Genomic DNA, 14,819 nt, shown 5'->3' with positions numbered 1-14,819 from the left:
GGGGGGGGGGGGGTTCGGGGGGGGCCCCGCGGGGGCGCGCCGTGAGCTCAGGCGCCCGGGGAGCCGGCGACGCCCCCCCACCCCCATGAGATGAGCTCACCCTCTGCTGACGGGGAGGGGTGGCCTGGAGGGTCTGCAGAGCCCACGTCTCAGCCCAGCAGCGAAGGCCACCTCCTCCAGGGAGCCGTCCAGTCTTGCCCCCCCCTTTACCCCAAGCCTGGGGCTGGTCGGGCAAGTTGGATTCTACCTTAGAGGGGGATGTCCAACAGGCCCTGGCAGGTATGCACTGAGCGCCTCCCACCTGAAAATCTGCACAGGGGCAGGGACCCCAACCCCAAGACGAGCCAACCAACGTCCCAGGCTGGCACGGGTTTGGCCCCTGCCCAGTGCCAAGCCTGGCCTGGAAGCAAGCAACAGAAATGGACTGAATTCTCAGCAGCACGGTTAGCTGCAGTCCTGAGGCCTGGGCATGGACGGTGGGGTGCAGCCGAGGAGCCAAGTGTCCGGGAACTGGGTGGGCACAGCCACACCCTGGCACTGCCAAGCTCCCTCTTCCTCTTCTGCATGCCCATTTCCTGGTATTAACAGCTTCGTATTCAGCTCAAATGTCACTTCCTCGGGGAAAGCCACACAAAGCAGTGTCTTCTCACTGTGCCCACAACCCTCACGAAGAACTGCATCTTACATCCTGAGCCAATACCCACAGGCACACATGCAGATCGACACAAATGGCTGAAATAAATGTTCCACCAAGTGAGACTGTCCCTTACCATCTGAAAAGCACTCTGATCTTTCTTTTATTCTACTGCGTTAAAGGAGAAAATGCAAAGAAGGGAGGGAGGGAGGCAAAAAGGGAGAAGCAGGTAGGAACAGGGGGAGGAAGGGAGAAGTGTGCTCTCACTGCTAACATGGTTTGTATCTACCGCTGCACACTCACAGGAAGGCACTGATTGCCCTCAGGCCTCTCTGCAGCCACTGCTGCCTTTGTTGGCAATGATCTCTCCACCTAGATCCCAGGTGAGATCACCTAGCAGTGGCCTCGGTCTCTGTTTCTCCCCGCCCCATCTAATGGGATGCACCCCTCCGCCGCTCATGGCAGTGGGTTATCCTCTCTTGATAGATGAGCAGCCTGAGTTTAGGTCCACGAGGTAGCTCATGACCAAGGCTATCTTTCAAGGAGGGACACTCACCTGCCAGAGGCATTGCAATGGGAATCAGTGGGGCAATAGCTGGGGTAGCAAAGAGGAAGTAATGGCTTCATGGCTGGATCTCAGGACCCCCCACCTCCATTTTAATCCTCTCTTTACTCTCTCTCTCCCCTCCCTCCACACCCCTGAGACATGCAACTCAGGGTCTCTACTTTTCCAGGTCTGGGAGGAATGAGGGTTTATACAGCACCAGTTCTTCCCCAGTAAAAGATTTTAACAAAGGCTTTTGCTCCTTGTGTTGATAGAGAAGGAAATGGCAATCCACTCCACTATTCTTGCCTGGAAAATCCCATGGACAGAGGAGCCTGGCGGGCTACAGTCCATGGGGTAGCAAGAGTCAGACACAACTTAGCGACTCAACCACCACTTTGTGTTGAAGGTTCCACAAAAGCACTAGAAGTGGCTCCATTCCTGCTGCCATGCTGACTGTCCCAAGGCAGACTGATGTGTCCTAGGACCGGAACACAAGGTGTCATCTGAGAGGCTTTGGTCGGCTAACCATTCCCTGCCATATATTGATTGTGACAACCTTCCACATGGTCATTTTCACGCTAGTCACCATCTTACAACTTTTGTTACCATCTGAGCCATGTTTTAAAGCATTCGACTGCCAGGCCAAACCCAGAGGATCTTTAACATCCTTGAAGAGAAAAAGTAAGCTTTGTATTGTACCAAATGATTCAGGTTCTGATCTTAAAACATTAATCTCTCAGTGAATAATCGTCTCCTTGGACCTGTTGAGAAATGTATTCATGTTGATATTACTTTTTCTTACAATTTTTGATGTTGCTAGGATCACAAGTTACATAATCTATTGCTTAGAATCCCAGTCCTTAAAGGAGAAACTGTCTTCTTGTTACTGACTTGGAATCAGTGGCTTCCAAGCCCTTTTTGCCCCAGCTACAGTTCCAGAGAAATGCCTCCTTTTAACTCTGCCCACTCTTCCCAGGAAGACTCCCCTCAAGGGCCCAGATTTCCACTAACAGCTCCTCTGCTGACTCAGAACCCTCAATGGGCCACACTGTCCAGGTTATGACCCCGAGGGCTAGGTACTGGCTAGGGGAACATCCATGAATGAACTGCTGTACTGGGTGCCCCTGCACAAGTCTCTTCCTTCTCTGGGCCCCTAATTCCTCCTCGATGTGACGGCATTGGTGCCAAGGGCCTCTCAGCTCTGATGTTCAAGGGCTTGCCTGGTTTCTGGTGGTTTGAGACAGGTCTGCCTGCAGTGGGACTGGCTTGGGGCTCCAGGTGGTCTCGTGCGCAGGAGACCATCACAGGGCAGCCGTGTGGTGCCATCTGTGGTGGGACCTCATAGTGGGGCAACTGGGGGAGAGGGAAATAAAAGGCAGAGGGCCAAGGCAGGTGCCGGGGAGGGGTTGCTCCCAGAGGAGAAGGCAAACTTAGAATTCCTTGACCTCATAAGGAAACGGCTCGGGTCTGTATGGGGGGGGGGTTGGCAAGGGGAGGCTGGCCTCCGGGACGGGGGCCAGCACTGCAAAAGAAGGCTTAGAGAGGTGCTGGGGAATCTGATCTGGCCCAAACTCCAAATTCCGCGAGGCCGGCTCTGAGGAGCCCAGATCCCAAATGCCATCTCCCTCTCTGCTTGGAGATAAGCAGCAAGACCCTTGCCCTGCCCGGGGCGCTGCCCCTCATCCGACCATGCATACGTGGGGCCCTCATATTTTGGGAGGTGGAGAAATCCTCATCTATAAAACCTGGCCAACAGCAACCTAGCAGAGGGGCTTCGTACGTGGTTAAACCAGGGCCCTATCTTCTCTCCACCACATGAACGAACCTTTGCTGAGACCAAGGCTGTGACCCTCATCAGCTGGGCCAGTCTGCCAGCCTTCATCCCAGTTCAGGGAGGGGCACTTCAGTTTCCCCTCATTCTATTGGCTGGCTTTGTTAGAACGTGACTGTCATCTCCTTCCTAATTTTCATGGGACAGCTCTTTCCTGACCAAGGCTCTCACCAACTCCCTGTGACAGGTCCCGGCTGCCTTCCATGGTTTGCCTGCTTCAGTCCCCTGGCCCCTTGTCCAGGAGGCCCCCTCTGCGCTCCCATGACCCTGAAGCCCACTGAGACCCAGGTGCTCAGAGCACATTATCGGAAGCCCCGGGCAGGTCCCTCTGGCAGTCTCCTGGGTCACACTGGACTCGGGCCATCCCAGTCACGGAGGGGAAGCCCCTCGCGCCTCGAGTGGACTGCCGGTGGGTGAGGCAGGCACCCGCCATCTCTGCATGCATCGCATCACTGGGCGCCCCGTGCCAGTGCCCATTGGCATGCCCGGGCCCCTTCCAAGGCTGCTGGCTCCTGGAGCGCCAGTGGCCTCCTGGCCCAGTGCCCCATTTCCTCCGGGGTGCAGCGGGGAGGGGAAGAGGCGGTGGGGACCTGCGGGCTCAGGCCAGGGTCCCACAGAGCGGGAAGGCGTGCTGGGGCAGGGGGTCTGGGGGTCTGGGGGGTGGCTTAGGGTCGGGTGGTTATGGGCTTCCCTGGCGTGGCGCGCGAGCGCCCAGCGCGGGCAGCAGCGCCTAGTCCAGACCCACGCTCTCCAAGGTCTCGCCCCTTCGGATCGGGCCCTTTCTCTTGGCTGCCGGCGAGGCGGCCGGCTGGGGCGCGGCCAGGGACCCCCGAGCGCCGGAGCTCGGTGCAGAGGGGTCAGTTGGGACCTAGCGGAGTCCACGTGACTCAGGGAGGGCGAGCCCCGCCCAGCTCCCACATCCTGGCCAGTTTCTGCTGGTTGCACGGCCACAGGCCACGCCCCTCCACCCTTCTGACCCGAATAGCCGAGCGGGTGACGTCGCGGCTCGCGGGCCCCGCCCCGCTCCCAAGTCGGGGCGGGTCTAAGCTAGTTCCCGTCGCGCCCAGGCCCCGCCCCTCGCTGGCGTCCGGCCCTAAATGCGCCAGCGTGTGACGTCTCTGGGCTCGCCAGCTCCGCCCCGCCCCGCCCGTTCCCAAGGCCCCACCAATCTGTGCTGGCGGCTCTCCGCGAGGCCCAGCCCCTCTCCGCGCAGCGCGCGCTGCCTGCCGAGACCGCGGCTGTGACGCGGGCGTGACGCTCGCGTAGCCGCTCCCGAAGCGCTCCTGTTGCCCCCGCCGCGATCCGAGGCCGTCGTCTCTCGGCCGGTGTCGCTAGGCCCAGGCCTCCCCCAGGCCTCCGCCGTCCGCTGCCCGCCATGGACGACTACGCAGTCCTGTCGGACTCCGAGCTGGCCGCCGTGCTGCGCCAGTACAACATCCCACACGGGCCCGTCGTTGGTACGCGGTGGACGGAGGGCGGGCCCCCTCCCCGCGCTTAGCCCCGCGGCCCGCTCCCGGCCCGCTCCCTGACCGCCCTGTGCCCCGCGTCTGATCAGGTTCCACTCGCAAGCTCTACGAAAAGAAAATCTTCGAGTATGAGACCCAGAGGCGGAGGCTCTCGCCCCCGAGCTCGTCCGCATCCTCTTTCTCCTATCGGTTCTCGGGTGAGGCTTCCGTCCCAGGGCCCCGCCTGGCCGCCCTTGGGGACACGGTTTGGGTGACTCTGAGAAAGGGGTCGCGGGGGTGTGGCCGGAGCACCGGCCGGAAGGGGCGCGGGGGAAACGGGAGGGGACCCCTGTGGGCCATGGTCCTAGCCCCTCCCCCATTCAGACTTAGATTCGGCGTCCGTGGACTCGGATATGTATGATCTGCCCAAGAAAGAGGACGCCTTACTTTACCAGAGCAAGGGTAAGGCAGGGGTGGGGTGGGCACCCTGACACCTTCCTTCCATTGTCAGCCAGAACCTGAGACCTCAACCCCAAGCGTCCTGCAGTAGCCCTGGAGGGGAGAAACCGTGTCACAGGCCCCCCCAATGGGATTCAGATTAGGGCCATCGGGCCAGGTAGGGACACCGTTGCCTCTTCTGCTACCGCTGCCCCCCCTTCCCAAGGCTATAATGATGACTACTATGAGGAGAGTTACTTGACCACCAGGACTTACGGGGAACCTGAGTCTATGGGCACATCCAAGGGCTTCCGCCAGCCCTCAGCTTCACTCTCAGATGCTGACCCTTTTCACCGCCAGGTGAGCTGACTTGTCGGGCACCCTGTACTTGGGTACAACCTGAGGGGGTCCTCATGGGGTTTGGATGAGTCAAGGGGACCACTGGGCGCAAATGGTGCCTCAGAAACCTCCAGGGAGAGGCGGGGCCTGTAGACACCTGCCCGGTGAGGGCCTTTCTTTGGGGAGGGGAAGGGGCTGTCAGAACTGTTTTGACTAGTGTGCCCAGGACATGCCCTGGCTCTGGTCTGGGATCTAGGTTTGAGCTCTTTTTGAGAATCCTGGGGCACAAAGTAGGATGCAGGCAGCCGGGACAAGTGGCACGGCCCTGCAGACATAAGGCTGGGGACCAAGAAGGGGGTCTGGAGGGTAGCAGGGCCCAGGCCTTTAAGCAGTGTTCAGAACAGGCTGGGAAGGGTAGTGTGGACTGAGGGTATGACCTGTCATACCTACATCGACCCCGCCAATAGGTATCCTCACTCTGATTCACTTCTGTAGGTCCGTGATGACAATCTTTTCTCTTTGGAAGAGGAAGGCAAGGATCGGTGAGTATTAAGGCAAGCCAGGGGCTGGGGCTGATTCAGGGCTCAGGCCCTCCTGGTCTACCTGCTGCCCTCTTTGCCTCAGGGAACACCTCCTGTATGGCCGGGACAGTGCCTACCAGAACATCGCACACTACCGCCCTATTTCCAACATCTCCAGAAGCTCCCTGGGCCTGTCCTATTATCCCACATCCTCCTCCACCTCGAGTGTGTCCTCATCTTCATCTTCGGCCCCTTCGTGGCTCACCCGTCGAGCCATCCGGCCTGAAAAGCAGGCCCCTGGGGCTGCCGGCCTGGGCCAGGATCGCCAGGTCCCGCTCTGGGGCCAGGTGCTGCTGTTCCTGGTCTTTGCTGCCTTCCTGCTCTTTGTTTACTACTCCATGCAGGCCGAGGATGGCAATCCCTTCTGGGCAGAGCCCTAAGGGTCTGGCCTCTTACCTTGGAGGCCAGCTCCTCTGGGAAGCCCTGGCTGACTGCCTTATCAGTGTTTGCTGGGGGAGGGGGGTTGGGGCTTTTCTGTGTGTTCTAGCTTGGGGTTACCAGGACAGGGGCAATGTTTGCTGACCCCTTCCCTGTCCTGCCAGGGAGGCAGCAGGCCTGGGCCCTCTGCAGCATGGTGGGCCTGGGTGGGCTTGCCTCTGGATCCTCCTGGCCCTGCTTGCCTGTCACCCTTTGGGCCTAGGAAGGCAAGACCCTTCTCCTGGAGAGGAGAACACGGTTTTGGTCATCGCATGCCTCCTATTTGTCGTCACCTCATGGGGGGATTAACCAAAGGCCACCCTGAGTTTGTTTTCGTGGACACAATAAAAGACCATTTATTTTTAACATGTGGGTTCTTCTCTTTAACGTGGGGAGGGGTTGGGCTGCCCCCCTACTAAAGGTTTCCAGGCCTTGGGTCTCCAGAATTGCCATCCGACTTCATCAGTTCATCCTTTCGTCCTTTGAGCCTGAGATAGGGATCATAGGCTACCCATAGACTCATTTGTGTTCTGCTTCTGGTGCCCACTCCCTGACATGTTACCAGAAGCTCTTGTAAGTACTTATAAAAAATAATGTCACACAGAGAGCCCACTGGGAAACGCAAGTGAGGCTGCTTGCACCGTGTCAGTTCTGGCTGTTTCAACTGGGACCAGCAGACACCAACCGTGGTGTCCAAGAGCAGAGTGATGGGAAGGAAATGAGGCATCTGCTTGATGGGCTGTTTCTGCTGGAAAGCTGGTTGTCTAATGACAGGGAAAGGCTCTCAGTCCTCTGGAATGTTTCATCCCCTTTCAGTAAATCAGTTCCTCACCTGGGTATTACTGCAAGGTTTTCTGCTTTGGGCATTTCACAGTTTTCACAGTTTACATGTGATTTTAACATCGAGTTGGAGAAAGAAATGGCAACCCACTCCAGTATTCTTGTCTGGAGAATCCCATGGACAGAGGAGCCTGGCGGGCTACTGTCCAAGGGGTCGCTAAGAGTCTGACACGACTGAGTGACTCACTTCACATCAAGTGCTAAGGAAACCTGGGGTAAAATGCCACACTGTGCGTCTGGGCTCTGCACTGCCTGTAGAGGGCAGTAAAGCCTGGAGAGGCAGGCACTCAAAAGGGAAGCAGAGGCACCCCCTGGGCCACCATTGGGTGGGACCCTGGCACCTCAGCTCTGACGGGCTCCTTCCTACAGGTGGCAGGACTTGGCAGGGCCTGCCCTCTCACCTGCACATGCACCGTGGTCTCCTGAGCCTTTGGGGCTGTCCGCTGTCTATGGCTGCTGGGTAAGCTCTGCTCAGGGCCAGGACTGGAACCTTTTTAGCAAAGCTCCCGGACATTTCTTCTTGCTGCATCCTAGTCTCTGCACTTGGGTGGGGTGGGGGGGGGGTGGGGTGAGCTGGGGTGGGGTGGGTGTTTTCTTAAAACCAACAGGCTTTTTTTGTGCATTTCAAATACACCAGAAAGAAATGGCTTCTCATATTCTCACCCTTCCCAGAGCCCCAGCCTCCCTCGTTTGCTGCTAGGCACTCCCCCGACTCCCATGGCACCCAGTCCGCTGTGGCCGGGACACCCCTGGGCCCCCGGCATCTGTCCTGTGCCATCTTAGACCAAGAGCTGAGACACGGATGCTCCGTGATCGGCAGTGGGCATGGGCAGGAGGTGTGGCCTACTCATCTGTGACCATAGGGGCAGGTGGTCAAATCAGTGAACTGGACGGGGGAGAACAAGGAGTCCCATCGTCAGGGCGTCAGAACTCCGCAGAGGCATGGCGCAACATCTCATTTCAGCAAGTGATCTCAAGGCTCCTCCTGGGGGTGGCTGTGCAGCGGGAGCCCCATGGGGTCCTGGTGGAGAGGAGGGATTGCAGGGAGGAAAGGGAGAGAGATGGCATGGCCTCTGGACGGAATGGTCCCCTCCGGGCTTCAGATCCTCCATCTGCAGGACCAAGGGGGAGGCTAGATGTGCTTGGCAATCACTGTTGTGTCTGAAGGAAGATGGAGTCGCCTCCCAGGTGACATAGTCTCCCCCTTTTATTTCCCATGGGTGACCATATCCATTGATCACCATGCATCAGACGGAGGGTTTCTGAGGGCCTTGCTTCAAAAGCGCTGCCCCAGGGCTCTGAGATACCCGCCTCCCAGAGAGCTCTCTTGAGGATTCTGGACCTCCCTCCAGACTCCCACTAGGCTTAGCCTTGCTTCCAAGGCCCTGGAGCCCCATAAGAGCCCCTGAATGCCTCCGAGTGCTCTGGGCACCCCAGGCAAAGCTTTTGAGGGCTCCGTGAGCCCCCAAGAGACCTCAGGCTTCCAAGTCCCCACCTAGGGCTTTCCAGGGCTCTGAGACCAACATCCAGGCTCCTGCCTGGACCATGGGCTGCAGTGGTACTGGGAGCACATCAGGGGGCATCAACTTCCCAGCGTGCAGGGCATCTCCTGCCATCTTAGGTACCACCAGAGCAGAGTCGGGGGATGGTGGTGGTGGTTGGAAGACATGGAGGAGCCTGGAAAGCCCTGGATGAGGCAACCGAGCTAGTAGCTTGGGACCCTGCCAGACAGCCTGAGCAGCATCCCTGGTGGAGCACAGAGAGAAGTGCCTGGGAGGTATAGCAAGCGGGGGGAGCTCCTGATGCCACCCTTGACATCAGCCGTGCCCTCCCCCCGCCCCCAGGTCTAGGGGATGCAGCAGACAGCATTCTGCAATCTTGGACCACCCCCACCTTGACCACTCTACTGGGCTAGTCCCAGCACTGAAGAAGCAGCCATCCAAGAGTGGGTACAAGCCTGTGGGTACAAGCCCACGAGGATGAACCTCCCCAAGGGACTAAAGGAAAGGAGGGTGCCACTGTTACTGCCCATGGGGCTGGCCTTTGGCCTTAGGCTCAGCATAACCATGCCCTGGAGACTAGCTCCAGCCCCTCCCCAGGGCAGTCAGGAACTCAGTGAAAAAAATCAAGTCCCACCCAGAGAAGTCCCCTACCACTGGGGAGAGCTGGGTAGCGAGGTCCTCCCAGAAAGCCCCTTCTCACCTCTGCCAGCCCACCAGGCACCACTCCCCTACCTGGACTCACCCAGATTCTCCTGCCTGCTGCCTGAACCAGTCTGCCAAGAGGAGACAGTCCTCGCTGCTATCAGTCCTCCCTGCCATCCCGTTCCAAAGCCTGCCTGGTGGGGGCCCCTGGAGGGAGAACGGCCACAGAGGAATGCTGAACATAACCAGGAGTCCTGACCCCTCCCCGGATGTCACATCGCACCTGGGCGGTCATGAGGCCTGCGGGGCGGCAAGGGGAGAAGCTGGAAACTGCAGAGGGAACGACCCTGAGGACAGCCCTGAGGACGGAGGTCACGGGCCAGGGCAGGCCAGAGCCTCGGCCAGGCAGGGGCAGGAGGGAGCAAGACAGGGAGCCACCTCTGGAGGGCTTCTGGAAAGGGGGACATGCAGATGGCACCAGGAGCCCATCTGCTGGGGGCAAGAGACCTGAGACCTGGCCCCAAGGAGCAGACCCCCCAGAGCACACCCCAGCTGCCAGGACACAGTCAGGGGCAAGCTGGGCCTCCCCTGGGCTCTGCACAGGGGATCCAGCCTGGGCTGCCCGCCCGGAGCCAGCAGGGGAGGGGGCCCAGCCCTGACAGGCCCCAGGGCCGAGACCTGCCTGCCACCAGGTGCCCAGAGCAGAGGAAGGGTCCAGCCACAGATGCCCGCCAGGGCCCTTCTTCCCTACTAAGCCTGGGAGGGGGTGTCTGGTCACCCTGTGGGGAGTGGCCCCTGCATCCTGTAGGTCCTGTCTGCTCTGAGTCGGGGGGATGGGGGAGCTGACCACTCCCACACCACGACCAGCCCCCACCCCGCCCCAGGGCACCCCTGCACCCCACCCTCCCTGGTGCCCGCTTCCCCAGGAGGGTGTGCCAGACCTAGGTGAAGCGAGGTGCACAGCACCCCCCAGGATGGGACAGCGAACCACCCACAGAGAGGGAGCCTCAGCGTTTCAACGATAGCGACGGTCTAGAGACCCTTGGAGGACCCGCACAGGCCCCGGTCTGGGCGGCCACACCCGACTCCAGGGCACAGGGCCAGGGCACTGACGGGGACCCCACTGGAACCCCAGCAGAGGCAGTGGGCCAAGGGGGGAACAGCCGCTAAGTCAGGGTCAGCGAACGTGAGGAGTGATGGATCTGGCCGCCAGGACTCGAGTGTGTGTGTCTGTGTCTGTGTCTGTGTCTGTGTGTATCATCCAGCTCCACGTCCCAGCTGTGGACAGGTCCCCAGAGGACAAGGCCAGCCACCTACAGCAGCCTCTTCCACAGGCCACGGGCACCCCCAGCAGGACTTATACACCCGGCAGGGGCACGCTGTGCTGCTCAGAGGTCAGGCTGGCCTCAGCCAGCTCCAATGCTTGCCATGGATGTCTGCAAAGTCCCCGTGAGCCCAAGGAGGCCACAGCCCGGGGAGTGGGGCTGAATGAGGGCTGGGACTGGGGGATGGTTCTGGGACACAGCACCGGTGGAGAATGGGCCGTTCCAGACCCCTGAGCTCTGGAGGGCAGGCACAATCATGTCCAGCAGGCGGAGGATGAGGACTGAGGGTGAGGCCTGAGACAAGTGGACAGCAGGGTGGGGCTGGGGCCAGGACAGGCCCCGCAAGCTCAGCCTCAGCCTCTGCTTCTGCCCCGGGACGGAGATAGAGAGCCCGGCTCTCCCGAGGCCACGGTCGTCAGGCTTGAGAAGAGCGTGGTGGCCACGGATGGGGCCAGGAGCTGTCTCCAAGGGCCCCAGTGCTGCCCAGAAGCAAGAGGCAGCAGGAGGAGCCCTCACCACCCACAGAAGCTGCGTGACACATTCAGAGCCACCAAGCGTGTCATCGGGAAGTCCCATCTCAGTCCCAGCCAGGACGGGGGGTGGGCATGTCCCCCATGGGCACAGCAGGAGTGCCTTCCTGGGACCAAAGGGACACTCGGCTGCCACCTCAGGCTGGCACCAGCCCAGCCCGGGGCTATCGGGCACGGTCATTGAAGAAAAGGGGCTTGTCAGCTTGCACTCCCAGGGCTGCACCACTCACTGGGATGGCCCTCCAGGCTGCGGACACCTGGGCAGAGGGCACACGCCACGGTCTCTGCAGGCCATGCTGGGATCATTACATGGTCTCTGTTTCTCTGGCTTTCTGTGTGTTTGTTCTGCAACCATTTCAAGGCGAAAAGCCACTCTCTGCCCTTACAACACATGCCTGGCCTGGCCTGGATCCGGGCTGCAACCCGCCACCCCTGCTTCCACAAAGGACACATTCCTGAGGGCTCCGGGTAGTCCGGGAGTCCCACACCCGGGCTCAGGGGCAGAGACACTCCTCGGAGACTTCTCATGTGCCATGAATGTGAAGAACCTAGGCCCATGCGGGTACTGTTTTCTTCTCCACGGGGTGACCGGTGTGACCCATAAAAACACAGCAGAGGCAAGGGAGTGTCACCTCGAGATGAGTTGTGAGACAAACACTTTGGCTTCCATCTCAGGGCTGCTCTGTCTCTCTGAGATCGCTGGATCTGGGGAAGGCCTGACCCAAGCAGCCCAGTGGAGAGGCCTGGTGGGGAGGGACCGTCCCCTGCCACAGCCCCGTGAGCCCTCCAGAAGCAGAGCCTGCCCCCCTCCCGCCCCAACACCCCAGGCAGACCAGAGGGCTGTGGCCCGGAGAAGCCTTGACCACAACCTGTGATGGACCCCAGGCCAGAAGCCCCAGCCAGGCCTTCTAGAATCCTATCCTTCAGACACCTGGGAGATTATGAGTGCAGGTTGTTTTAAGGGACTACACTCCGTTTAGGGTAATTCGCTACGCAAGCTTGCATGCTAAATCACTTCAGTCGTGTCCGACTCTTTGCAACCCCATGGATGTAGCCTGCCAGGCTCTTCTGTCCATGGGATTCTCCAGGCAAGAGTACTAGTGTGGGTTGCCATTTGCTTCTCCAGGGGATCTTCCCAACCCACGTCTCTTATGTCTCCTGTGTTGACAGGCAGGTTCTTTACCACTAGCATCACCTGGGTATCCCCTTGTTACTCAGCAATGGGTAACTTATACACGATGACTTTAAATGGAGAAGATCACCCTAAGTCAGTTGGGAGCAACAAACCGACAAGAAACCCCAGAAACCATTAGGAAGAGCCTGGAAAAGTCTGATGACACAAATGCTAAGATCGTCTGCCTAGTCAAACACAAACCCCAAACCACAAAGTCAAGAGACAAGTGACAAAGTGGGCCAAAAAATAGTACCAAGATGTGACTCAGGGCTCATATCATTAATGTATAGAGAACTTGAACCAGTCAATAAGAAAAGATCAGCGACCCAAAGGAAAAGGGTGCAGGAGGTGGCCTTGGAAAATGCCAACCAAACCGCCCCCCCGTACCCCCCGAAATGATCTCACAGCCAGAATGTGCTCGGGGGCTGGGGTCCCAGAGCTGCTGCTTCTGGGCACATGGGGCAGCTGGACACTGGCATTGCTTTTGATCTGCGGCTCCAACTGGATGTGGAGCCACAGACAGACCAGCCTCGGCAAAGACTGGCCAAAGCAGTGGGTGGTGCCCAGCTCAAATTTGGGCATTGAGCAGGTCTGGGCAGCATCACCCAAGAGCTGGGAGACCCTCTTGGTGAGGAACGTGTGGCAGGAAAGGCATTGGCTTCCCACCAGCAAGAGAAGGCTGACCACACCTGCAGACCAGACAGCTGTCAGGGCAGTTCCTGGGCAGACAACCTCCTTTCTGGTCTCCGTGCATGTGTACTAAGTCACTTCGTCGTGTTCGACTCTTCGCAATCCCATGGACTATAGCCCACCAGGCTCCTGCGTCCATGGGATTCTCCAGGCAAGAATCTTGCAGTGGGTTGCCATGCCCTCCTCCACGGGTCTTCCTGACTCAAGGATTGAACCCGCATCTCCTCATGTCTCCTGCATTGGCAGGTGAGTTCTTTACCACTAGCACCACCTGGGAAGCCCTTCGGGTCTCCATGCTCCCCTAGACCCACACTTGGTCTCAGGGCTGATGTTCCTTTCCCATCCCTGAGCTCGACATGCATGCCTTTTTCCTCTGCTCATCAGATAGTTCCTCCATCCCCACACCCAGCCACTGGATCTGATCTCACCCCACCCTCCTATGTGTCCAGATGTTATCAGCCCAAGTGAGGAGCTGTTGAGCAACTCGACAAACCTGACACCTGATCTTGCCTGGGCTGTGGACAGTCCCCTCCTTCGGCTTCAGGCAGGGAAGGGTGACGACTGCTCAACGCTGAACGGGAAGCCCCAGATCTCGCGAGAGCCACCAGCCTCCTGGCTTTTCCCAGCCCCGTGGGGACCCTGCAGAGAGCCAGTCTGGGAGGAGGGCAGGGGGCACACACCTAGGAGTCTCGGGCCTCTAGAGCAGTGCTTCTCACTGTGGGGTTTCTGGACCAGCAGCTTGTTGGAGTCGCAAATGCTCAAACCCCACCCCAGATGTGCAAGATCAGAGACTCTAGGGCGGGGCCCTGCGGCCGGCTTTGAGTGAGCCTTCCAGGTGTTCTCACGCCCCTTCCAGCATGATGGATGGAGGGGGCCAAATTCTAGACCCTGGGAGGGTGGAAGGAATCAGGAACGCGGGCCAAGGCCGCCCTCAGATGCCATCGGGATGGATGGTTTCTGATCTCATCCACTCCTAGTGAAGCCATGGGCTTTCTCTCCCTGCTGGGCTCACTCACCTTGACCTTCCAGGGAAGAGGCAGGCAGCAGGCACTGAGGGCTGCAACCATAGGTGGTCCTGGAGAACAGGAGTGCTTGGGCGAGATTCCCTCCCAGCGGGCCACACCTGTCGAGTGACAGGGGCAAGACTGTGTCACTTTGGGCCCTCCCCACCTCGAGAAGCATGGCACCCCTGCCTGACTCCACGTTTCTGGGCACTGGGCTCAGCTCTGCCCACCTCTCCCTTGTTATTCCGTGTGGGGCAGGGGGGAAGGGGGAAGGATCCAGGCTTCACAGAGAATTGTCCCAGTCACACTCACGAGTGGTGGAACAGCGTGGGCCGGGCAAGGGGTGGGGGCGGCTGGAGGAGGCCAGATTCTAGACCCTGGGATGGTGGAAGGAATCAGGAACGCGGGCCAAGGCCGCCCTCAGATGCCAGGACTGGAGGGCGGGGCCGAGTGGAGACCCCCTGACCTTGCTCTTTGGCAGCATCCTGGTGGGGTTGCCGCCCACCGTCCCTGGGCTCCCCCAATACACTGTGGCGGGTCATCTCGAGGGCCAGACGCCCTCAGTACAGCAGGCGGAGTCCTGCCAGGAGCGGGGGGGTGGGGCCCCGACGGAATCCCCAAGGTCTCCAGGGCCCTGGGCTCGGGGGAAGCGTCTTTTCGCCTTCCCCCAAGAGGGGGCGCACAACCCAGCGAACTGCGGGGCTCTGACCCCGCCCAGGACCCAGAGGGAGTGCGGTCGAGTACCGAGATGGAGGGCGGGGACACGGAGCAAGGGGGCCGTCTCCGCGCTTCGAGCCCCGCCCTGACCGCCCCAGCGGCCGTCATCTCTCGCTTCCCGCTTCAGTCCGCCCACCGGAAGCCATGGAGCACTGCCCTCCTG

The 14,819-nt window shown here is 59.7% G+C and overlaps 1 protein-coding gene across 1 annotated transcript; it reads left to right on the top strand.

Moving 5' to 3' along the window:
• The first annotated feature begins 4,221 nt into the window (after nucleotides 1-4,221).
• EMD (emerin) lies at nucleotides 4,222-6,598 on the top strand. Its single transcript, XM_043459599.1, has 6 exons — nucleotides 4,222-4,469; nucleotides 4,568-4,675; nucleotides 4,842-4,919; nucleotides 5,122-5,255; nucleotides 5,730-5,776; nucleotides 5,859-6,598. The coding sequence occupies exons 1-6, from the start codon at nucleotides 4,388-4,390 to the stop codon at nucleotides 6,193-6,195; spliced, it is 786 nt and encodes a 261-aa protein (XP_043315534.1). The 5' UTR covers nucleotides 4,222-4,387; the 3' UTR covers nucleotides 6,196-6,598.
• The last annotated feature ends 8,221 nt before the right edge of the window (nucleotides 6,599-14,819 follow it).

Source organism: Cervus canadensis, chromosome X, assembly GCF_019320065.1.
Source record: "Cervus canadensis isolate Bull #8, Minnesota chromosome X, ASM1932006v1, whole genome shotgun sequence".
NCBI lineage: Eukaryota > Metazoa > Chordata > Mammalia > Artiodactyla > Cervidae > Cervus > Cervus canadensis.
This window is presented reverse-complemented; position numbering and strand designations above follow the sequence as displayed.